Here is a 24,835-nt window from a genome sequence, read left to right as displayed (position 1 = left end):
CAGGAAAGCACAAGGCCGGCCTGAGTAAGGTTTTCTCTCTGTTAACACATATAAAGGAAGGGTGTAGGAAAGCTGGAAGGTAGGCAGGGTCCACGTTGATGAGAGCCTGAACTTAATTTGGTCAGGAGTGGAGAGCCACTGATCAGTAACCAGTAAATTGAAGAAATTACTTAATCATTACTTAGGAACATCCACTTAGCATTCATTGTCAGAGGACTAGAGTGAGGGTAGACTAGAGGCAGGAAGATCAGCTAGGACAATATTTCAGTTAACCCAGGATATAGTGCTTGCCATAACAGAAGAAGAAGGGAGAAGTGATATGAAGGAAAGTAAGTGAAGACTTAGTTTATCGGTTGGCAGGAACTTAAGAACATAAAGGAGAAGACCCCTGAGAGTCCCTTGGACTGCAGGGAGATCCAACCAGTCCATCCTCAAGATCAGTCCTGGGTGTTCTTTGGAAGGACTGATGCTGAAGCTGAAACTTCAGTACTTTGGCCAGCTGATGCAAAGAGCTGACTCATTTGAAAAGACTCTGATGCTGGGAGGGGTTGAGGGCAAGAGGAGAAGGGGACGACAGAGGATAAGATGGTTGGATGGCATCACCAACTCGATGGACATGGGTTTGGGTGGACTCCAGGAGTTGGTGATGGACAGGCAGGCCTGGCGTGCTGCGGTTCATGGGGTTGCAAAGAATCGGACATGACTGAGCGACTGAACTGAACTGAAAGAAGAAAAGGTCCGAGATGACTGCAGTTTCACTACCTGAATTGCTTTGATATTTGCTCTAAGATCTGATCTTGAGGAAGGAGAATAGGGAATCAAAAGGAGAAATGAAAGCCTTTAAGACACTAAGGCAAACAATTTTTTTGTCACCTAGTACAATCAAAAACAACAGTTCCGCTGACACTGAGCTTGTTAAGCTGGTAGATCGAATGAAGTATAATGCAGTCCTCTAAGTGCCCGACCACTGCTAGACTGAAGTTCCTCATCTCCCCCCTACCCCCTTGGGCTGTAATCTAATCTCAGTATACCGTTTTAGTCATCCTGGTGCCTCAGCACTTAATACAACTAATGTTTGTTAAACTGACCTGTCTCAGCTCTTGGGGAGTACCCAATCCCATGAAGTGTGAGTGGACAGAAGGTGAGGTTAGGACCAGATTGTGAGGACTCTATCCTGCTGATAGACCATGGATGGATATGGGATAAATGTTTTAGACTAAGCACACTGAAGGGCAGAATCTGGATTAGACAATGATCGGGGAGACTAGTGGAGAGATGTGATCTGACAAGCAACAGAGATAGAAGGACAAGATTTAAGAGCCATTTAGAACCTCCAAAAACCAGGCTGTGAAGGATGAAAAAGTATCAAAGCAACTTAGGTCTCACTCAGAAGATAGCTCAAGCTAGTATGAGTAGAAGATGACAAGTTCAGTTGTGGATATGATGAGTTTGAGGTATCTTTAACAGATGCAAAGGCAGATACCCAAAAAGTAGTTGGGACGTGGAGGGATGGCTCAGCTCTGGGCTAGAAAATCACCCAGCATGGAGATAATAGGAGCCAAGGAAGTGAATAAGATCACCCCGGAAGCAGGAACAGAGAGAGAACCATGAGGAACAGCAATATCTAAGAGACAAGCAAAAACACCCCCAAGGACTGCAATGGACTCTGAGAAGCAGCACCCAGAGAAGAGGCGGTGTGGGTAATAAAAAGAAACGGGGAAATAAAATGGGAACAGTACCAAGAAGAGGACCACCGGAGAATGTGGTCAATAGTAGCAAACAACACAGGCAGAAACCTGCGAAGTGGCCAATGGCTCCGGCTGAAGCTCTTCCTAACCATAGGAAGATTAGCAGAAAAATGTGCTGCAGCGGGTGGAAGAGGTAGGGGCCATCTTTTATAACTTCCTTGGGCAAGTCTCTAGGCATGATACCCCTAGAGCGACACCTAGCGGTGGCCATGCGAAGTGGTATGTGAGAGAGTGAAGTCGCTTAGTCGTGTCCGACTCTTTGCGCCCCCGTTGACTGTAGCCCGCCAGGCTCCTCTGTCCATGGGATTCTCCAGGCAAGAATACTGGAGTGGGTTGCCGTTTCCTTCTCCAGGGGATCTTCCCAACCCAAGGATCGAACCCGGGTCTCCTGCATTGCAGGCAGATGCTTCATCCTCTGAGCCGCCAGGGAAGCCCTGCAAGTGGTCGCCATGGCTCATCTCAACGATGCAGGAAAACATCGTGATCAAGACCGCAGCCTCCAGACTTCCCTGGCGACCCAGTGGTTAAGGATCTGCACTCCCACTGCAGAGGCATACCCGGTCAGGGATCCAAGGTCTACACACGCAACATGTACGTGTGTGTGTAAGTTGCTCAAGTCAGGTCGACTCTGTGCAAGCCCATGGACTGTAGCCCTCCAGGCTCCTCTGTCCACGGGGATTCTCCAGGCAAGAATACTGGAGTGGGTTGTTATTTCCTCCTCCAGGGGATCTTCCCCAGCCAGCGATCGAACTCAGGTCTCCCGCATTGCGGGCAGATTCTTTACCGTTTGAGCCACATGGTGCAGACCAAAAAAAAAAAAAAAAAGACCTCAACCTCTAAAGCTGGTCCTTTTGAGTTCAAAATCCAGCCTACCTGGTTAAGACCCTGGGAAAGTCACTTAACCTATTTGGCCTCGGTTTCCTCATCATAATACCTACCTCAGTGGGTTGGGGTGGGGATAAAGTGAAAGTGAAGTCGGTCAGTCGTGTCCGACTCTTTGCGACCCCAAGGACTGTAGCCCACCAGGCTCCTCTGTCCATGGGATTTTCCAGGTAAGAGTACTGGAGTGGATTGCCATTTCCTTCTCCAGGGGATCTTCCCAACCCAGGGATTGAACCCTGGTCTCCCGCATTGTAGACGGACGCTTTACCACCAGGGAAGTCGGGGTGGGGATAAAACACTATGAAAATGCTGACAACACTGGCAGGCACAGAGCCAACGCCTGTTAAGTATTCCCTATAATTCACACTGCGCTAACTCCTTCTGAGGGTTCCGAAGCCCCCAGGTGCGCCTCAAAGAGCTGATTGGTTTGCCGCGGGCGAGGCTCCGGGTAAGACTTGGTTCTAAACAGGTTTGTGGCCCGGTCCTGAGGAGTCCTGCAGGCCTCAGGGCGCAGCTTGGTGAATGAGGTCTGGGTATCTCTAGGTAAGTCCCCTGGCCAGCGCCGAGGTCCCTCAGCAGGTCTCCAGGGGACCTCGCTTCGACTATCACTGCGCCCCTGTTCTCCTTTGCTCTTTGGCTCCCCTGGAACGACGCCGACGTCTCCACACCGCACCATCACAGCCACGCTGCCTCCCAGCACTTGTCCGGGCACCAACTGAGGCTGCGCGGGTCTTGGAACACGGGCGCCAGAGACCCCACGCGCGTGCGCCCTCTGCTGGCACCAACGGTCTTCCCGGCGCGCGTGCGCACAAGCTCCAGACCAGCCCCTGGTTTGAGGGCGCGCGAAGCCGTTGACCAAGCTCCCGGCTTATCCCCATCCCATCGTGGGGCGGGGTCGCCCCAGAGTCAAGGGAAGAAGGCGGGGACAGGGGATGCCACGCCTCCTCCCTGTCCGTATTTGAAGCTCCTTGACGTCTCACCACTGGCCAATCGCAGCCCGCCTTATCCTGAGCGCCGGCCAATGAGCGGCGTGTTTGGGTCGCTTCCGGCTCTGCGCCCAGTTCGCCCCTTCCCCACGTCTTCCCGAGGCGGGCGGGGGTGCGGGGGCTGGCGTCGGCCGCGGTGACGCGGGTCGGGCCAGGAGCCAATCGGGGGCGGGATCGGCGCTGATGGACGGGGCTAGCGGCCAGTGGAGAGGCGCTAGCAGCACTTCCCGTCGGGGAGAGAGTGTAATATGGCGAAGACCTACGATTACCTGTTCAAGCTGCTGCTGATCGGGGACTCGGGGGTGGGGAAGACCTGTGTCCTGTTCCGCTTCTCCGAGGACGCCTTCAACTCCACTTTCATCTCCACCATAGGTAGCGGGGCTGGGGAGCGGCCGGGGGCGCAAGAGGCCCGGGCCGGGCGCGCCCCTGAGGAGCTGGGGCTGAGGGAGCGGCCGGGCGGGATGGACCAGGGATCTCAGAGGATCTAAGGGAGGCAGAGGGTTAAAGAGCAGTCGCCTGCATCATCGTTTGGGGGTTCCCCGGACATGGGAGGGAGTGGGGACCAGGTGCCCATTTTGCAGATAGGAAGACTGAGGCCCCAACCCTCAGCCTGCTCAGGGAGTATATGTCCTGGTTGAGGTCTTGGCCCCCGTCGTCTTGTTCTGTCTTTGCAGCAGCCCTTGAAGCAGTTTTTGGTTTCCTCGTCTTACTAATTGGAAACAGGCATGGAGAATTTGTCCATGGGGAAAGGACAGCAACAAGTGACATCTGACCTTATTATGCATTTACTGTGTGCCAGGCGCTTTATGGTGCATTATCACACTTCCGAATGCTCTGTATTAGGTGCTGTTACTAGTTCATTTCACAAATGAGGAATTTGAGGCTCACAGAGCACACTAGACTTGCCTGTGGTCACACCGTCTACAGGTGGCAAAAATGGTATTTGTTCCCAGATACGTATGAAAATCCCATGGACGAAGGAGCCTGATAGGTTACAGTCCATGGGGTTGCACAGGACTGAGCGGCTTCACTTTCACTTTATGTCTGAACCCAGAAATCAAGGCTCAACCATCCCAGAGAGATGGGAGCACTCACCCCCAGGACAAGCACAGCTGATCCATCTCAAAGCCAGGACTCCAACCCAGACATCTCTTCTTTCCTCTGGAATATTCAGGGGTTGCACCCCTCTCCCTGACCTGTTTCCCCCGTGGATGAATTTCTTCTAGAAGGAATGGTGAGAGGGAGTCCAGAGACTTTCCCTGCCCGTGCCCAGCCTTCCATCCCACTCGAGGGTGACAGAAATGGCGATTGATAGCTGTCTGCTCTGGGACCTGTCATCTCGAGGCGGATGCCAGATAAAAGCTTCAGTGAGAAACCAAAATCAGCCGCTGCCACTGACAGCCCTGACTTCCCTATCGCTCGGCCCAGGACCCTGGTTGTCACTTTGCAGAACAGCCCTTGCCTGCGGGGCCAACCCACATTGTGGTGGAACAGAGTTGTTGCTTCTCAGTTCTGACATCCATGAAAGTGGAGCTGGCTTCTCCCCACCCCACAAAAATGATCGTTGTCCACGTGAAAAGGTTTGACCTGAAAGTAACATCCATCAAGCCCATGGCCTGTAAATTATGCAGCCTTGCTGTGGGGTGGGGAACTGGGAGAAAGATCACTAAGCCCAGGGGTTGGGGAAAAAAACCTAGGAAATGGGCTTTGCTTTACCCATGTGTGCCTGATTTCCCTAATCCCCATAGTGAGCTGCCGATTCCATCTTTGCCTTCCTCCAGAGCTGCACTTTGCAAGACTCTTAGCTGCCAAATGGAAAGAGAATTGGACTGGCACTCATCATTCTGATGTCCAGGTGCTGTTTGCCCTTGAACAAGCACTTCACCTCTCTAAGCCCTGTCTATTCAGTTTAGGAGTGGTGTCTCTGTTTTGGCCAGCACCTGGATGGTGGAGGATCAGAGCTGTCCAATGAATAGCAGGCTTTCACCACTGTCAGTGGCCATCTAGAGGAAGCAGTGTCTCCTACCGTAGCATCCTTCCCTGGACACAGGTCCTTCTGATTCCTCCCCTTCGCTAACACCAAGGTCAGACTTTGGGGTTTACCTTTGCATCCCCACCAATCAGGAAGTGGTATTCACTCCTGGTAGACTGTGGCTCGCTCTCAGCCCAGACCTCGGTTTCCCAGAGTCAGAACCTTCCTAGTGAGAATTTGGGGGTTGAGTTTTTTGTTTGCTTCTTAGTTCTTGATGGGAAAACCCAATCTAGTCTCTGAGGAGGCCAGCCTCCACTTACAGGTGAGGATGTCACTTGGGCAACGTCATCTAAGGCGGTGGATGTGGCGCTTAAACCCAGAATCCCGCCCCCGCACCCCGGGATCCTTATTACATGTGTAGCCTTCCTGCTGGCCTCTATTTTCTAGGAAAATTTAATTCCCCATGTCCTTGAAGTTATGGCCTCATAACTCTTAGGCCTTGTAAAGGTTACACTTCCTAATTAAACTTGGTGTGTTAGTAAAACCCAAGAGGCAGCTAGAGTGGTGCTCTGGGTTCTGTTGATTGAACATTGCTTCTTGATTTCATACATTCATTCCCATGTATGTGGGCTTTGCTGGTGGCTCAGAAAGTAAAGAATCTGCCTTCAATGCAGGAGACCTGGGTTTGATCCCTGGATGGGGAAGGTCCTCTGGAGAAGGGAATGGCTACCCACTCCAGTATTCTTGCCTGGAGAATCCCGTGAACACAGGAGCCTGGAGGGCTACAGTCCATAGGGTCGCAAAGAACTGGACACGACTGAGCGACTCATGCACGCACACGCGCACGCACGCATGTATAACAGGAGTAAGGGATGTTTTAGGAAGACTTTAAGAATGCTTTAAGAAGCCACTTGCATGTGGCTTAGTCCTGAAATACAGCCTAATGCATAGAGGCGATTGGCACTGAGCATACCTCTGTATTTTCTTTATAGATTGGGGATTAAGTGGCTGTTCATTTTCTGCCCAGGTTAACTTTTGCCAAAGCCTGCTCCCATAAGCTCCATCGATCATTTGTGGTGTGAACGTGGCCCCGTGGCTCCTGGAGTTAGCTCTCCCCAGCCTGGCTCAAGCCCTGGCTTCTCCTTAGAGCCCCATTCATTCATTCCTTCAGGGAGGTGGATGATGTACGTGAAAGTGCTTGCCAAACCACGCAGGACCACGTAGATCTATTGCTCTTCATTTTTTTTCACGCAGCCATCTTTTCCCCACTGCCTGCTGTGCACCAGGCATCTGGCTTAGTGTAGGAACTGGAGGGGTGACTTGGATGGATCAGGAGGAAGCAGAACTGTTAACTAACTAGGCCTGCAGTCAGAGTTTGTGTGCAGGACTGGGTGATCAGCTTCTAGCAAATACGTACTCAACCCCTGCTGCACTTGGTCACTGGAGATGCAATCATAAATAAAAGAGCACCTGCCCTCCTGGAGCTTATGTTCTAAAGGCCAGTTACTCAGATGCAGGCTTACCTTCCCTCTCGTCCACAGGACAGCTCCTAAGGCAGGCAAGGCTGGAATTAGTGTTCCCCTGTGGGGTTCTAGGCTTCCCAGGTGGCTCAGTGGTTAAAGAATGCGCCTGCCAGTGCAGAAGACGCAAGAGACCCAGCTTCAGTCTCTGAGTCAGGAAGATCCCCTGGAGAAGGAAATAGTAACCTACTCCTGTATTCTTGCCTGGAGAATCCCTAAGAGGTATTCTAGCAGGCTACAGTCCGTGGGGTCAAAAAGAGTCCGACCCCAACTGAACAGCTGAGCACACGCGCATGAACCCTAGGTTCTAAGGAGTCAAGCCAGGCCTCAGTCTCAGAGGTTCACAGGCGGAGATTAAAAATATATATATATTGATTGATTGGTTTGGGTGTACCAGGGCTTAATTGCAGCAGAACTCTTAGTTGCTGTATGTGGGATCTAGTTGCCTGACCAGAGATCGAACCTGGGTCCCCTGCATTGGGAGTGCAGAGTCTCAGCCACAGGACTCCAGGGAAATCCCCACAGGTGGAGACTGAGAACAGACTCTTAGGGGCAAAGACTGCACGTAGCTGTTACTCCTCCACGCAGGCCATTCAGATCGTCACGTTTTGCTCCTGGCTTCATGGAGCGAGTAAACAATGTGAGGGACAGTACATGAAGAAGAGGAGGCAGGCTGGAGGAAAGAGGATGGTTAGGAAGGCTCCTCGAGGAGGTGCCTGGAACAGAGACCTGAGTGAAGAGAGAGGGGAGCCAGGTGGCCGTGGAACGAAAGAACGTTCCCGGAGGGGAAAGAGCAGACTAGAAGCCTTGTGGCTGAAACATGCTTGGGTGGCGTGGCCAGAGAGGAGGCTGAGAGCCATGGGTGCTGAGGGGCCAGGTTAGAGCACTCGGGCAACCGTCTTCACTTTATTCTGGGGCCAGGGAGTCAGTGGGGAGCCACTGGAAGGTGTTGGGGGAAATTTTTAAACAGTCTTGCTTTGGGGAGTTCCCTGGTGGTCTGGTGGTTAGGATCCCAGGCTTTCATTGCTGTGGCTCATTTCAATCCCTGGTCGGGAAACTGAGATCCTGCACGTCATACGGCATGGCCAAAAAAAAAAAAAAAAGTTTTATTGACATATAATTCAACTCACCCATTTAAAGTGTATAAGTCAGTGGCTTCAGACCCATTTACAGAGTTGTACAGCCATCATCACAGTCAATTTGAGAACATTTTCATTATGACAGAAAGACAGCCCACACCTGCTGGTCAGACTTATTCCCCCACACCCATGGGCAACCAATAGTCTCCTTTCTGTTGCTCTGGATTTGCCTTTTCTGGATGTTTCATATGACTGGAATTGTACACTAGGTGACCTTTCCTGTCTGGCTTTTCTCATCCAGTGTCATATTTCCAAAGTTCATCTGCATAGCAGTGTGTGTCAAGGCTCCATTTCTTTTTATGGCTGAGTAATATTCCTCTGTAGGGATGGACTACGTTTTGTTTATCCACTCATGTGCTGGTGAACACACTGGAAGGTTTGGAGCTGAGGTTAGCTCAGTGACATGGTTGAGTGTGTGTTTGGGAAGCTAGGGAGGGGATTGATGGAACAGTGGTGGGAGAGCCTGGAGGGCAGTTAAGAAGGCTGAGAGGTCGCCCTGATGCGGGGGAAAGGGGCCTAGGGCCGGAGGGTGGGAGAGAAGGAGGGCAGGGTCAGGAAGGCTTCTTGGGAGGGGGCCTTTCAGCAGGTTTTGTCAGGCTAACAGGCAGGCGGGTGGGGGCCACTCACAGGGAAGGGACTACACTTGTAAATGCCAGCACTTCGTCTGCATCGGGCACATCTCGGGCCCAGCGCCCGTGTGTGCGGAGGGCCAGGTATGGGTGGCGGGAAGTGGGGGGCTCTGGCACCCACTCCATGAGGCCGCTGACCAGGGAAGGGAAGAGAGCAAGGCTCTGGCACCTGGGCTGTCTGGGTTTGCCCGCCAGCCCTGCGCCTCACCAGCTTCCTTCTGTGCAGCTCCGTTCTGTCCTCTGAGCCTCAGCCTCCCCTTCTGTGAGAGGAGAAAGCTCATCAGGCGCCTCCAGATTTGTTTGAGGGCTTCAGAGATCCTGCGTGCCCAAGCGCCAGCAGGGCCCCCGAGGCCGCGGCAGCTGTTCTGGCACAGGCTGGCAGCCCCTGCCGTAGATGCAGCTTGGGGAGGAGGCTGACGGTGACGTGCCTTTTTTCTTTTCTCTCAGGAATTGACTTTAAAATTAGGACCATAGAGCTCGATGGCAAGAGGATTAAGCTACAGATATGGTAAGCATTGTGGCCTTCATGAGCCCCTCCACCAGCAAGTGCTTTGAGCTAGAAGCCCCTGGTTCCCCGCCACCCACACCCCCCAACCCCATGCCCCCCGACCATGGCCCTCATCTCTTTGTGCCTAGCCCAAACACTTTGGGCCTTCTTCAGAAGCCCCAGGTGAAGGGACTTCCCCAATGGTCCAGGGGTTAAGACTGCACTTCCACTGCACGGGGCATGGGCTCAATCCCTGGTCAGGGGACTAAGATCCCACGTGCCCAGAAACGTGAATGTTAGTCGCTCAGTCGTGTCTGACTCTTTGCGACCCCATGGACTACTGCCCATGAGGCTTCTCTGTCCATGGAATTCTCCAGGCAAGAATACTGGAGTGGGTTGCCATTCCCTTCTCCAGGGGATCTTCCTGACCCAGGGTTGAACCCAAGTCTCCTGCATTGCAGGCAGATTCTTTACCATCTGAGCCACTAGGGAAGCCCCATATCCCCAGGTATATGGCCAGAAAAAGAAAGGAGGAGCCAACAGAAGCCCCAGGAACGGTGCTCTGCTGGTTGGTGGGGCTTAGAGTCGGTGTCCACCCCCTCTGAGGACATAGCCACCAGACCCAGTTCACATGTGGGCACACTGCGCCTCAGAGCAGCCCGCTCCCCTTGAGCTCACAGAGAACCCTCGTGGCAGCAGTGAAGGATACCTTTGCCCGGCCTCTCCATGAGCCCATCAGCGTGATGAGGGAGGCCTAACATCACTTCCTCTTTTCTCTCCTGGGGACACCCGGGCCTCACTTCCTAACACGCAGACCTGAAACCCCAGAACCGAAAACGAGCTGAGGCCAGGCCCAACAGGGAGATCTGTTTCTGTTCGGCTCACCTGGGACTGACTTCCTATGCTCCATAAAGTCAGAATTTGTGAGTCCCCATCACGGATTGTGGTCTGTAGGCCACCACCCTAGGAAGGCTGGGCTCAGGTGGTCAGATGTAGGAGGGCCTCGGCCTGCAGCCCCATCACTCACAGGGGAAATGCAAACCCTGAACCACACAGAGAGAGGTCACATTGGGGAGGGCAACTCGGTCCTTCCAGTCCAAGCACGTGCCTGTGTGTGGGATGGGGGCTGTGAGATGGGCTGTGGAGCCCCCTCCCTGCAGCTCCTCTCCCCAGCTCAAGTCTCAGATGCTGAGCGCTGCCCCACCCACCTAGCGGGTCCCCTCAACTTCAGGGGTCTCTACCTCTGAGGCTAACTTCAGAACTGAAATCTGGGTGTGGCCTAACTGATCCTCCTGAGCTCGGAAGGCAGCCAGTCTCTGGCCGCCTCGTAAGTTACAGGCTGTTCAAGTTCCTCTATTTTACAACACGTTGGCTCCCTGCAGCCTCAGGGCCCAAGTTCAAAGGGACACTGCACCAGCAAGCAGAAGCTTTGCTTTCTTTTCCTCCCCTCCTCCTGCTTCTGCTCTTAGCAGTCGCAGTGGGGTTAACGACTCTTAAAACTCCTCTAGAACAGTCGTAAAATAACCGATCATAACTGCTAGCGTCACCTGCTGTTGGCTGCCAAAAGTCAGCATGGCCCCAAACCAGGTGTGTCTGTCTGGTCCGGACATGCCGAGCCCTGAGCAGAGGGTGGTGCAGGGTCGCAGGAGGAGCCCTGGGCCCAGAGACAAAAGCTGTGGTCTTGCCCTGGCTCTGCCACTGGCCAGTTGTCACCTTCAAACAGAATACTGAATACCCTCCGTGCCAGGAGCTGGGCTGGGCAGGGGCATATCTGACCCAGGTGTCGCCACCATACCCACAAGGAAGGCCTTCCCCTGGGGTCTCCACCAAGAATGGTGAGCAGGGATCTGCTTCCTGAGCTTCTCGGGGCTCCCCTAACTCAGCCCACCAACGAGGGCTGTGGCCCCCTGCCACCTGCCCCGCCCCTTCCACACACCTGGCCTGGGATTTTCACAGATAATACCACCCAGCCTTGGCTCTTCTGTGGCCCAGAAACCCTGGGGGAAATCCCCAGGAAGACAGGGTATGGAACAGGAGCCATTCTGGCATATCCCCAGCCAGGAGACGTCAGACAGCTGCCCTGGCCGTGGTTCTTTCTCTAATGATGGGGGCCAGTGCCCCGCAGCAGAGTAATGAATCAGGAGATGATGACCCATGAGAAAGCTGGCTGTCCGTCCTGGGTAAATGCCCCTCATTCTCACTGTGACGATTGTTCTTGTTCTGCATCACCGCTAATATTCCTTCTTCGCCTTCTCATCGGTAGGGACACAGCTGGTCAGGAGCGGTTTCGGACGATCACAACGGCCTACTACAGGGGTGCAATGGTATGTATTGGTTTGCGTGGGGTTTGGGGCTTTTCTCCTTCAAGTCAAATGAACATCTCGTCCTTAGACACTGACACCTGGAAGTTTCTGAAGAGCCCATGGTCTGGCTCCTCGGGGGTCCTTGGTCCCAGGTTAGTTTTAGGAAAAGGCTCTGTGCCCTACCTCCACCCCCTTGTCCATGCATCCCCTTCCAGCTCCAGAGACAATGCAGGGTTCAAGGAAACCTAATTCCCCAGGAGTGAAGGAAGACACAGGAAGCCGGTTCTTCCAGGTGAGGTCAGGTAAATCGGAGCTGGCATGCCCCAGCGCTGAGGAGCGCCCACGTGGCCCGCGTCAGTCTCTGTGGAATTTGCTACCGAAAACTTGAAGATCTTTCAGGAGCTGACTTGCTCTGGGTTGTTGTCTGTTATATCTGTTTCCTGGGCCTGAGGCAGGATGAGGCGATTGGGGGGACTCACTCTTCATCCGTCAGATACTTTCACCAAGCACCTTCTCCAGGCCAGGCCCCAATCAGATGCAGAGGGCAACCTGTCCTGGGCCAGGGTCCTGTCCTCACGATCCGCAAACAGGTCCCACACCTGTGAGGAGTGTATACAAAGCAGGGTGCCCAGGGGCTGCGGGGAGTGGGAGGAAGGTCCCCAAGACCTACTCAGCCACCTGGGTCGCTCTCTGAGCGCGTTCTCCTTACTTGGAAAGTGGTATAGAGAACAGGAATGTCCCAGGCAGTTGTGAGCATAGATGGCCAGTTCCCCGTTTCCAGCTCCAGCTTTGCCCCATCAGTCAGCTGCTTAGACCTGTTTCCTCCACTAGGCCGAAAGCTCCAAGAGGGCGGGGCTGCCTCTGGGTTCCCAGCACATGCCCAATGCCTGGGACCAAACTGAGGGTGCTAGGAGCTTGGGAAGTGCCGGCAGACAGCAGCAATGAATAGAAGCATTAAGTATTTAGAGCATCCCGCACAGCATCTGAACATAATAGAAACTCAATCATGTGGGATGCAACCGTAGTGCTCCTCATTAAAATTAATTTACTAATTTTCCCCTCACCTTGCTGTGCTGTGGTACAGCGAGGTCTTGGGGCACTTGGGTCCTGGGGGCACTTTTGATGTGTGGCCTCAGGCAGACCCTGTCCCTCTCTGGGCTGAAATAATACCCCCACCCACCATCCACTTGCCCCATTCGCCAAACCCTTCTCTGCAGCTGGCAGGGGGCCTAGATCTTGACCATAAAGCCCTGAGTGTAAATGCCATGATCGTCCCCATTTTACAGATGAGGAGCCTGAGGCTCGGCACCATTTCAGGCCCTGCTTAAATTCACACAGAACATAAATGTCTGGGCTGGTAGTGAGTGACTGGCTCTTCCCAGCCCTCATGTCCTCAGCGAGCTCCCGACGAGGCAGGACTGAGCCATCTGTGAGACCCTGTCCAGTCCCAAGGTGACCATGTCCTCCCAGACCTACGCTAACTCATACAGAAGCTGCCAGCTGAGTGTGGCCATTTGAATCTAAATCTGTTAACGCTGGCGACCCAGGCCCTCAGTCCCGCCTGCCGCACTTCCAGTGCCCCAGAGCCTTGTACAGCCAGGGGTGACCGTAAAAGATAGGGCGGGGAATGTTGCCACTGCTGCAGCCCTGTCATCACCTTCTCTTTGTCCTTGTGGCACTAGACCCTTGGGTCCAAAGTTTGGGGAGCATCGGACATCTGGTGTCCAGTTGTAAGCTTGCAGTCAGATCTGGGGCGCTGTGCCCTAACAGGCCAGGAAGATGCTCACTTGGAGCCTTGAGGGGAGCGTCAGGGAGGACCAGAGATAGAGTGATCTTGTGTTTTGGGTTTCCCTGGTGACTTAGCGGTGAAAAATCCACCTGCCAATGTAGGAGACACAGGTTCGAGCCCTTGCTCGGGAAGATGCCCTGGAGAAGGAAATGGCAACCCACTTCTTACACGAAAGACTTTTACCTTCTGTGGGAATGTAAGCAGGTCTTGCCTGGGAAATCCCATGGACAGAGAAGCCCGGAGGGTTGCAGTCCATGGGATCGGAAGAGTCACACATGATGGAGCAACAACAGTTGCTTTCCAGGGCCTCCTGTGCCTTCCTGATAGAGTTGTATTCATATCCCCTGCGCCCCCCTCCCCGCCAAGCCCCTGCAGGTAAAAATCTGGACCTTGGAACCTTGCATCCATGACACCAACCTAGCAGTGGTGGCAGCAGAATCCTAGGCCGTCAAGGGGCCAGTCCCTGAATAAAGGCGCAGAAAGGCCTCCTAGGCCTGTGGGGTTTCTTGCCCCGTGGGTAGAGGCCCCAGTGATGCCCGATTCAGAGTGTCCACCCGCCGGAGTCGTCTTCTCACGCTCACCTTGGCTGGAGCATGGCACACATCACAGCCACCAAGAGCTCCTCCAAGTCTTCTGTCCGCAATCTCCATTTAGTCTCCGCGAGAGACCACTGAGCGAGGGTTGCCAGGTGGCATTTTTGAGAAGTCGTGGCTGTGGCGGGCTGTACGGCCACTTAAGTAGCCTCACACTCACGACGGGGATTGGGCATTGCAGCGGCTTGCTTGCCCTCTCTGTGGTTTTGTCACAGCCTCGCCCTGTGGTTATCTGCCCAGCACACATGGCCCGCGTTCTTACTCTGCAAATTCAGGCAGCCTTAGAGACATCTTGGCCAGCCCCAGAGCTTGTGAACAGAGGGTTTAGGCCCCTGGAGCAGGTGGTTGTTGTTTAGTTACTAAGTCGTGTCTGACTCTTTGCAACCCCACGGGCTGTAGCCCACCAGGCTCCTCTGTCCATGGGATTCTCCAGGCAGGAATACTGGAGTGGGTTGCCATTTCCTTCTCCAGGGGGATATTCCCGGCCCAGGGATCAAACCCACGCCCCTGCGTTGCGTTGCAGGCAGATTCTGACCCCCCAGGGAAGCATGTAAGATGAGGGAATGGAGCGTGCTGGGCCTCAGCAGGACAGCTGGGGCCGTGTGCCTCGGAACCCGGGGGCCGAGCCGCACGGGGGCTGGGTATCCTGTTGCAGGCTGGCTCACCACGTGCCCTGTGGGGATGTCCAGGGCTGCAGGGGTCCTGTCGCAGGGTGGTCCTGAGCACTCCTTGATCCTGTGGAGGGTCCAGGGAGTTCCTGTCATCAGCTCCATCAGAGCTGGGTTGGCATCGTAAAGGCCACCTCTCTCTGCACTTCAATTTCCTCTTTTATCAAGTGGGGTATTTGTCCTTCTCGGTGATGGCAGATTGTAGGCTCAAGCGGAGGCGGGTTCACTTTGCAGCTGTTTCAGAACCCATGGACCATCTCCCAGTGGCTCACACGTTGGTTACAGAACCACAGAGACTTCAGCGTTGCCTGCCTCAGGGCTTGAAGCCAGCCCAATAATGGTGGGGTTGCCGGAAGGCACATGGGCATCAGGGTTTGTCTCCTTAGGCTTAGACCCCAGTTGTGTCCTTTACTTTCTTGTGTGTCTGGAGAGAGGGACCTAGCCCCCCTCCCCCCGCCCCCACTTGCAGCCTCAGGGTCCCCATTCTCACAGTGGGCACAGTGGGGCACCCAACCCAAGCCTGTGGGTCTCAGGGAGACCCTGTTACAGTACCCAGCTCATGGTGGGCACCAGATGAGGGGTGATGCTGGGATGAGCAGAGGAGGAAGCCCTGGCTGAGTCTAGGAGACGACTCGGCAGGGTGCGGGCTGAGAGGGTGTGGAAGAGGCCGAGCATCGCCAAGGGTGGCAAGAGGGGGAGCACGGTGGGCATCAGGATCACGGGGCACAGCCTGTAGAGCAGGGGCTGCAGGGGGCGAGGTTGGGGGGCCAGCCACTGGGACCTCGCTGGCTGCCAAGGCATGCGGGCTTGTGTTTCTCCCGCCGCAGGGCTCCTCTGTGAGCATGAGGGTAGTAGTGTCCGGCCTTCTGGAGGAAGGGTCACATCGGTGGCCAAGCAACAGGACTAGAGCCGGGGCCACCAGGGAGAGGCTGGTGCGGGAGCTCAGCAAGAGGAAGGGGCCGGGAGGGCGTCCTGTCGGGGCCCCTGCTGCCCGCCTTGCTGGGTCCTCCCGCCAGAGAGAGCTCGCAGCTTGTCCAGAGCCTCTGTGTCTGTCTCCCCCTGCTCAGGGCATCATGCTGGTCTACGACATCACCAACGAGAAGTCCTTTGATAACATCCGGAACTGGATTCGGAACATTGAAGAGGTAAGTCTCCAGGAGCGCCCTGGTTTACCCGTGAGATCCCTGAGCACAGAGGCACCTCGAAGTAGCTCGCTAGGAACAAAGAGGGACGGGAATTCACACAGTCAACCCTGGAAACCACCCACGCGTGGCTTTGTCACAGAGCAGCCCCGAGAGGCCGTTCCACCAGCCGGGTTTGTCTGTTTTTTAACCCCGGGATCATGGAAGAAGGAGACCCAGGCTCCATGAGCATTCTGCTTTCTAAAGAAGGAAGGGTCTCCAAGTGGCGTGACCTTTGTACTTGGAGGGTGTGGTGAGGGCGTGTCAGGCCGGACTTTGAGCTGCCACAGAGCCGGCTGTGAGCTGGGAGGAGGGACCCATGCTCAGGCCAACCGTGCTGGCCCCGCAGCAGCCCATGGGAGGAGACCTAGACCCCCAAGGGAGGAGAGCCCCAGGCCCCCCTCCCGCCCCACCAGTCCCAGAACCAGAGTGGCCATCTTCCTGCTCTCCAGAGAGCTTGCCCTCACCCCCAAAGCCTCCCCCAATGACAGACTCGTGGCTTGTGATGACTCACCGGGTGAGGCTTCCGACCTGAGAACTTCATGCACCTGTGAAGCTAGGGCTGAAGGTCCCAGCACGGTCGGCACCTGTGGACAGGTGCTCTGGGCCGAGGACCCCACGTGTGCTGGCAGGAGGGGGCCTCACACCAGTCTCTGGAAGTTCTCCATTCCGACCAGTGGGCAAGAGAGCCTTCCAGTTAGTAGGACATTTGGGAGCAGCAGAGAGCGTTTTTCTGAAGCCAGATCTAAGCTACAGCAATAAGAACCTTTTCTTTTTTTTTAAAAAGTGTATTTACTTATTTATCTGAAGTAATAACATTAAACCCGTTCTTTGTGCGAATGAAAAAGCGCACACACTTTTTGAAAAAGAACTATATCTTTGAGAACAGAAAGGTTCTGTTTGCTTTAGTCACCTTTGACCCACCTTATATAAAGATAAGAAACATTATCACTTCATTTATAACACCAAAAGGGAGACCGAGGATCAGAGTGGTGAAAAGCTACACTGTCAGTGGGTGCAGAGCTGAGATTCAGGCCCTCCTCTGCTTTTCTGATGTCTCTGATTTAAAGCAAGTGGCCATGAAGTCAGCCCACCCTTTTTCCCTCCTTGAGAAACTAGATAAGCTCGATCGTGGGTCTGGATAACTTTCCACTTCCTGTGCTTTGAAACCCTCCTGTAATAGCTTGCACACTGGTGTATCTCTAAGGGCCTCTCATGGCCTAACCCTTCAGGAAGTGAGGCCCACTGTGGGGTGTAGAGGAGAGAGGGAAGAAGGAACCATTTTCAGGCATGAAGTGAAAGTGAAAGTCACTCAGTCCTATCTGACTCTTTGTGACCCCGTGGACTATAGCCTGCCAGGCTCCTCTGTCCATGGAATTCTCCAGGCCAGAATTCTGGAGTAAGTAGCCGTTCCCTTCTCCAGGGGATCTTCCCAACCCAGGAAGTGAACGCAGATCTCCCACTTTGCAGGCGGATTCTTTACGGTCTGAGCCACCGGGGAAGCCCAAGAACACTGGAGTGGGTAGCCTATCCCTTCTCCAGCAGATCTTCCCGACCCAGGAATCGAACCAGGGTCTCCTGCTTTGCAGGCAGATTCTTTACCAGCTGAGCTACCAGGGCAGCCCTTTCAGGCATGAGGGCAGAGTTACGGAAACGCCCTGAAGGCACAGCACCCAGGGCTGGTGACTGCCAAGGGCTGGGACCACCCCGGGCACAGCCTATGTCTGGAGCCCAAAACAAGGGAGCTGGCTAGAACAGCGGCTGACGCCTCCAGCCCAGGAGCCAGGGAAGGAGAGAGGCGAGCAGGGGTCAGGACCCCAACCTCACTTGCCTCCCATAGGCCAGACACCGCCAGGAGTCCAAGGACAAGCACGGTAGCCTGGTTGATGCAGCCCATAGAGAAGGCGTCCTTGACCGCCAGAAAGCGTGCACTTGGTCGGGGTGGCAGGCAGAACCCTGCGCTCGGCCCTGGCACTGGCTCTCAGACACGGGACGGGCCCCTCAGCCTCTCTGAGCTCCAGCTTGCCCTGTGTTCAGGGTGTGTCTAGCCGTCCGGGTCACGCTGCTCTGACCTTGGGCGCGGGTTGGCAGCGGGCCTGCAGTCCAGTCTGCCTTACCCCTGCCCTGCCCATCCCCAGCACGCCTCTGCAGATGTCGAAAAGATGATCCTTGGGAACAAGTGCGACGTGAACGACAAGAGACAAGTTTCCAAGGAGCGGGGAGAAAAGGTGGGTGTGGTGACCGGCGTGGGCCTGGCACTGCCAGGTGCCGGGGGGCAGAGGGACCTCGGGGTCTAGAGTCCCCTGCCCGGAGGCCAGCCCTGCCCTGCCCCGCATGGGCCCCCCGATGGGGTTGGGGGGCAGGCTTAGAAGGGGAGAATCCCTCACCATCTCTATGAACAAAGATGACCCACCCTCCCGGGATGCTAGGCTTAGCTAAGGCACACAGTGGAGTCGGATGTCAGTGGGCATGTGCCGTGGGAAGGGAAGGTGGGATGCACATGCCTAGCCAGGCTTCAGCCTAAAGATTGAAAGCAGCGAGGGCTTCCTGGCGCGCCTTGCTGCCCCACCCAGCGTCGCGTGGGTCTCCATGAGGCCGGAGGGGCAGAGAGCAGAGCCGTGGTTTGAGCCAGGCCCCGCGACCCTCCTGCCAGGGACGCTCACCACCTGCTCTCCACCAGGGGCTGGAGGGCGTAGGCCCCCTCACTGTTACCCACTTAGCGTGCTGTGTGGGGGTCAGGGCACCTAGCAGCTGATGTTCACATATGTGTCTCCCTCCCTCCCAGCTGGCCCTGGACTATGGAATCAAGTTCATGGAGACAAGCGCAAAGGCCAACATCAACGTGGAGAACGTGAGTCCCAGGCTCGCGGCACCAGCCCCTTTGGGCCAAGGGTCAGATAGCACCCTCCAAGGAGGCTGTCTTGGGGACTGGCCGCAGGCTCCCGCGGCCTCTAGACTGATGACCGTGAGGTTCTCCTTGAGCAGCACCACGTGCCAGGCCCCTTGCAAGGCCCAAGCAGTCTGGGGAATCGCCCCCTTGTTCTGACACCAGCAGGGGCCAGTCCCAGCTGGGTACCTGGGACAGGATCTCACTGGCTCTCGGGCCGCGCTGGGGAGCAGGCGCGGTTTTGTGGGTGGGGGACCGAGGTGCAGAGAGTCCTCCAGCGGCCGGCACCCAGGCCTGCCTCCAGATGTGCGCTTTCATTTGCAGCGCCCACCTATCCAGAGCAGGGGCCCTGCCGAGACTTGGCCCAGGCAGGCCTTCCTCTCTGCTCCACCAGCCCTGTAGCTCCCCTGCCTTCTGCTGCATTACGCCACTTCTGAGGTCTTTCCAGAATGGATCTTCCACGCCACTCCCAACCTCAGCCACCTACAAGAGGCACAGAAAGCCATCCCTAGCTGGCCCAGCCAGTGTGTGTCGCCCATGACCCAGGCCTCACCCATCTCTCTCTGTCCCTGGGCCCCTGGGCCGTGCCCTCCTCCAAGCCTTCACTGTGGTCCTGCCCCCCTTCCCTTTCCCGTCAGGGACGAGCCCGTGCGGCCCCTCCCCCAGGAGGCCTGTGCCATCCCCCAAGCCCTTAGGCCCACCACTTTGTGCATCCCTAGCACCCCGAGACCCTCTCCACAGCAGAACTTGACCACATCAACGTGTCTTTGGCAAGACTGCCTCTCCGCAGACCAGGAGTCCCTCAACACCACGTGCTAAGGCTGATTCATCCCTGTATTAGGCCCGGGGCAGGGCTGGTGCCAGAGTGGGGTTTGGAAGTGTTGCCCAGATGAGGGAAGGGAAGAAATAAACAGTCAGGAGACTGGGACCAGCAGCAGCCTGGGGTCAGGTCAGCTCGAGCCTTCACCCATCCTGGGAAGATGAACCTTTGGCCCTACCTACCAGGCCTTTGGGGGCAGCGACCCAAAATGAAGCTTGTTTGGCCAGGGAGCCAGCCACTTGTCTTTCTGCCCTGCCTCTGACTGTTAGAAGCAGGGCAGAGCAGGCAGACAGAGCACGGGGGTCGAGGACGAGAGCTCAAGGAGTCAGTGAGCCACTGGCTGCCTTGGGACAAGTCACATGGCCCCTCCAAGCCTCAGTTTCCCGTCTAACCAGTCAAGGGTGATCCCACCTCCAGGCTCAGGGGAAGTGGTGGTCTGGGTGAGCAGGGGTATCCCTGCAGCCACAGGAGATAGATGAGGATGGACGGGTGAGCCCCATGCCTGGGTCCCTGTCCTAACACCGTTACCCCCACTGGCTCTACCGTTGAGCCACACACATCGCTTGGCAGGGGCCAGGAACCAGCCAGCCCCCATCTGCCTCCCACTCCCAGGGTGCTAACTGTGTGCTTATTCCACAGGCATTTTATACTCTCGCCAGAGACATCAAAGCAAAAATGGATAAAAAATTGGTGAGTGGGTGTCCCTGTTGGAACTGGCCAGCATCGCCACCAGTGGTCAGGGCCCTGCTTCTGAGGGCTGCACTTAGGAAGCGGGGCCGAATTAGCAGGTGGGGTGGGGGCATCCACCCTGAGCTTGCTCATCAGCTTCATCTTTTTTTTTTTTAAGAATGACAGAGTTGTTTTGTTGTTTTTAATTTGTTTATTTTACTGTTTATTTGGCTGCACTGGGTCTTTGTTGCAGAGTCGGGGGCTGCTCTAAATTATGGTGCGCTGGCTTCTCATTACAGTCAGGGGCTTCTCTTGTTGTGGATCACGGACTCTAGGCTCGAGGGCTTCCGTAGTTGCAACGAGCGGCTCGGTAGTGGTGCACGGGTTTCGTGGCTCCACAGCATGTGGGATCTTCCCAGATGGAAGATCGAAGCCATGTCCCCTGCGTTGGCGGGCGGATTTGTATCACTGTGCCACGAGGGAAGTCCATCGTGAGCTTCATCTTTCCTCTAGCCCAGAGCTACTCAGTAGCACCCACTGCTCACTAACCCCACCAGCTGGCTGGGGACACAGGGCCCTTTCCTCCCCTCTCAGGAGCCAAGCACGCAGGAAGATGGAGGGCCTTCTGCAGAAAAACCCGCCAGGCAGGCTTAGAACCACAGTCTACCCAGTAGCAAGGCCCCCAGGCAAGGCTTGTGTCTTGACAGCTGCTGGTTTTCCATCCTGACAAGTCTGGCAGGTTGATAGCCTTTTTCCTTCCAGCCTCTGTCTGCAAGTTGTGGCAACCTCAGTGCATCCCAGGGCTCTGAGGCTTCTAAGAGGTCCTGCCTGAGTCCCTCCTCATACACCCTTTCACTCATTTCCAGCTTGTTGGTTTACCACATGAGCAGTTTCATAGTCCCAAGCATTCGGCATCACTAGCGCTTTCTTGGTGGAGTCTGAACGCTGAACTGTGTTCTGGGCATGTTTAGCACCCACATGCTATCGTGAGCCTTGCTCCAGGGCCTCTGTTCCAGGAAGCATTCTTTTTCTGCCGGGTGATGCTTCCTGTTGTCTGATACAAGAGCTTGAAGCACTCTCTTTATGACCCATTCTACATCTGGTCATTAATTCTAAGATGCTGTGAATTGAATTGCGGGGCGCATGATGGATTGAATAGCAGCTCTTTAGCCAAAACAGGAAACAGTCTGTGTAAGCCAACGTACTTTTAGAAAAATTTTCTTACAGTTGCAATTTCTTAGAATTCTTTTCTCTTCAATATAACCATAAAATTTTGATTCTCAACCATCGTTCTGACTCACTTGGGCCCACTGGGAGTTACACTGGGCATCATGACAACACTTTATGCTTTTATTTTTTTACTTTGTTGTACGATTATTATTTTTTATTTCGGCTGTGCTGGATCTTTGTTGTGGCACGCGGGCTTTCTCTAGTTTCAGCGCGTAGGCTTCTCGTACGAAGCGTGAGCTCTGGAGTACACAGGCTTAGTTGTCCCATGACATGTGGGATCTTAGTTCCCTTACCAGGGATCAAACCCACGTTCCCTGCATGGGAAGGTGGATTCTTAACCGCTGGCCCACCAGGAACGTCCCTGCCTGTGCTTTTCATACAGGCCTGTTGGTTGCCCCCTTCTGAGGCATAGATTATGAGATGCTGATGCTCAGCGATAATCTGTGTAATTTCTTTTTTTTTTTTTTTTAACTAAGTTGCAAATCACCAACAGTGAAACTCTGTCCAGTTCTTACTACCTTTGTTTATGTTCAGGGTGGCAGTCCCGGGTCATCTCCTGTCGGTCTTTTTATTTTTTTTTAATGTAATTGAAATGGGACATTGTATAAGTTGGGCATTGTTATAACATTCAGCAGTTACTTTGAATAAATTCAGATTTTACCTGAGAACTGGAAGGTGAGGAGAAATTAGTCAAAGAAACAGCACCTGCACCTTTCCAAACATGTCGGGAAAAATAGGATTTCAGATGTCGGGCTGGCAGGGGCCAGATCAGAGGCTTCAAATGCTGGGCAGCAGCACTGATGGGTTTTCAGAAGGGCTCGAGTTTGGGGCATGCCTCACCTGCAGCAGGGCGGAGGGTGAACCGCAGGGAGAGGTGGGAGCCGGAGCCTTGCCACAGGGACAGGGAGGCCGGTGGGTGTGAGTGGCAACGGGACCTGGAACGCGGCACCTCCACATCCCAAGAGGCAGAGCCTTTCGCTGCCCCTCAGCTGCCTCTCTGATAGGAGACGGAAAGGAGGAAAGGATGGGTGACTGGAAAAAAGAAAATGAGGGAGAAGAGCATGAGATGGGTGAATCAGTGGTTGGAAAGATGTTGGAAAGGCGTGGATGGGTGGATGAATGAGTGATGGAAGGAATACCCAGTTAGAAGGAGCAATGGATGGCTAGTAGGTGAAAAGCACATCTGTGGGTGTTTGAAATTTGAGTTGTCAGTTGGAGGGGACAGCTGGAAGGATTGATGGATGATAAGAGGGGATGGTTGGGATGGTTGGTTGGAAGGAGACAGATGGAAAGAAGGAAGGGGGTATATGGATGACGGATGGGAGGGAGTGGGTGGGTGGATGGAAGGGGATGGATGGATGGTTGGATGGAAGGAAGGAAGGAGACGGGTGGAAGGTGACAGATGGATACACTGGCTGGTTGATGGAGGGACGTAGAGCTCATGTTGCTTGGCTGTAACCCCAGGAAACCCCTTGTGATTTCAGGAAGGCAACAGCCCCCAGGGGAGCAACCAAGGAGTCAAAATCACCCCAGACCAGCAGAAGAGGAGCAGCTTCTTCCGATGTGTTCTTCTGTGAGGAGTGCCGCCTTACTCTGAGCCTCGCTCGGCCCAGCTGACTGTGCCTGTCCTGAGTGAGCCCCTCACTCAGCCGGGGCCCTCCCCCCTCCAGCACCCCCCGCCACGCCGCGGCCACTGGGCCCACGGCCACCAGAACACAATCGAGAAATTGTTTATTTTAGCAACTGCTCTTTTTCAACTCTGGAGATGGAATGAGTGGAAAGAACCTGCTGTCTTTCCTGCGACGTCCGCTGAATGGTTCCACACCGTGTGTAACTCGAGAGAGATGGAGTCCAGCGCGGCCGTCAGTAGCAGCCCACGCGGCAGGTCGCCACCTCTGGGCCTCGACAGCCAGAGCCCCACTGGGAAGCCCGTCCACCATCCACGTCCCCCTGCGGCAGAAGCGAGGCCCCCCAGAGGCTGGTGATCACTCCCGGAGCGCCCGGCTCTGCACGCTGAGCGCGATGACCCACGTCAGGCCAGGAAGCACCTGCCCTGCCCATCCGATGCCCGCTGTCACCTCTCCTCTCAGTTTCTGGACAAGGGACAGAAACCATTATCCCCACCCCCGCCCCATTCCCCTCATCCCATCTCATTTTAACTGTCAAACCAAAGGGAAGCACAAATTAAGGAAATCCTGAGGAAAGAAGCAGCATGGCGTGGCCTTTCCTGTTTACAGCCAGGTTTGGCCCCTTGGTCCAGCCGGGCCTCGGGCTCGGCCGGTAGGTTTCTCCCGCAGCCCCCACCTGAGCACCGAGGGGTCACGTGTGTGCCTCGGGGGCCCCACTCAAACACCGTCTCCACTCGGCCCGCCCTCCGCGGGGGTGCCCGCTCCCCCTCCTCCCGTCGTCTCCAAATTGGACGTTCTTTCTAGAGATTTTTATTTTTCCAGATCCGTAGTGTCAGGAGGTGATTCCGTCTTTGATTCACAATGGCAGGCCCAGGTGATCTATCAGGAACACACACACACCCTTCCTGTGCTGAGAGCTCAGGGTGGCCTGCGGGGCCTGGCTGCAGAGCAGTCTGGGTGGGTTTTCAACTGCCGTCGTCGCCCACTGCTGTTTCAACCGCTCAAGTTCCCAGAGAGACGGCAGTCAGGACCAGGTCACCAGGTCAGAGGGGTGTCACCAGGGAGCCTTTCTCTTTCTTTTTTGAATTAAAACCAACATACCAGCAATAGTCTGCTCTCCCCTGGAAATCTCTTTAACCTGCTCTGTTTACGTCGATAAATGCACTTACAGAAAACAAACAAATTAAAGCTCGTTTCAAAGCTAACGGATCTTTATGTCCGCATTTTCCGTGTAGGTACACGGATGTGGCCAGACGTTGGGTTCACAGGACACCTGCTATTTAAAATGCAGCCCAGGTCAGCAGGGGCCTCGGGTCCGGACGGGATCAAAGTGGAGGCGGCAGGTTAACCCAAGCTGGAGGAGAAGGTAGCCCCAAGCTCTGAGGAGGTGACGCAGTTATAAGAAGACTGACTTGGGAAACTAAGCTTTCCAGCACCCCCAGACACACACACACAGCACAGGGAAACAGGACGCTGCCAGCATCATGCCCTCTGCTGAGCCCGCTGGGTCCACATTGACCCTAGCGTGCCGCCACGCTTCTCTTGAGCCTTGCTGACACCTGTTTTGCCAAGCTGAGCACTCCACTGTGAGCCTCCTCCTCCACCTATCAGGAGATCCTGCTTCAGACCCACCACTCAACCAGGGGCTGAGCCTCAGTTCCCTCATCTGCAAAAGGGACATTGTCATGGTCTCCACCTCAGGAT

General features: G+C 54.9%; 1 protein-coding gene and 1 long non-coding RNA gene across 2 annotated transcripts; one reads left to right on the top strand and one right to left on the bottom strand.

Annotated features, from left to right (window-relative positions):
* The first annotated feature begins 3,532 nt into the window (after positions 1-3,532).
* RAB8A (RAB8A, member RAS oncogene family) lies at positions 3,533-24,336 on the top strand. Its single transcript, XM_069590722.1, has 8 exons — positions 3,533-3,988; positions 9,324-9,384; positions 11,627-11,687; positions 15,784-15,861; positions 18,036-18,125; positions 18,683-18,748; positions 20,244-20,294; positions 22,988-24,336. Exons 1-8 carry the CDS (start codon positions 3,865-3,867, stop codon positions 23,078-23,080), a joined length of 624 nt encoding a protein of 207 aa, XP_069446823.1. The 5' UTR covers positions 3,533-3,864; the 3' UTR covers positions 23,081-24,336.
* Positions 7,972-14,200, bottom strand: LOC138440800 (uncharacterized). The gene is made up of 2 exons (XR_011257135.1): positions 14,037-14,200; positions 7,972-8,173 (listed from the first exon to the last, which is right to left on the bottom strand). It is a non-coding gene; the product is annotated as an uncharacterized lncRNA (long non-coding RNA).
* Positions 24,337-24,835: the final 499 nt, after the last annotated feature.

The sequence above is a fragment of the Ovis canadensis genome, chromosome 5 (assembly GCF_042477335.2).
Source record: "Ovis canadensis isolate MfBH-ARS-UI-01 breed Bighorn chromosome 5, ARS-UI_OviCan_v2, whole genome shotgun sequence".
In the NCBI taxonomy this organism is placed as follows: domain Eukaryota; kingdom Metazoa; phylum Chordata; class Mammalia; order Artiodactyla; family Bovidae; genus Ovis; species Ovis canadensis.
Note: the sequence above shows the minus strand (reverse complement) of the source record. Positions and strands in the feature narration are given on the sequence as shown.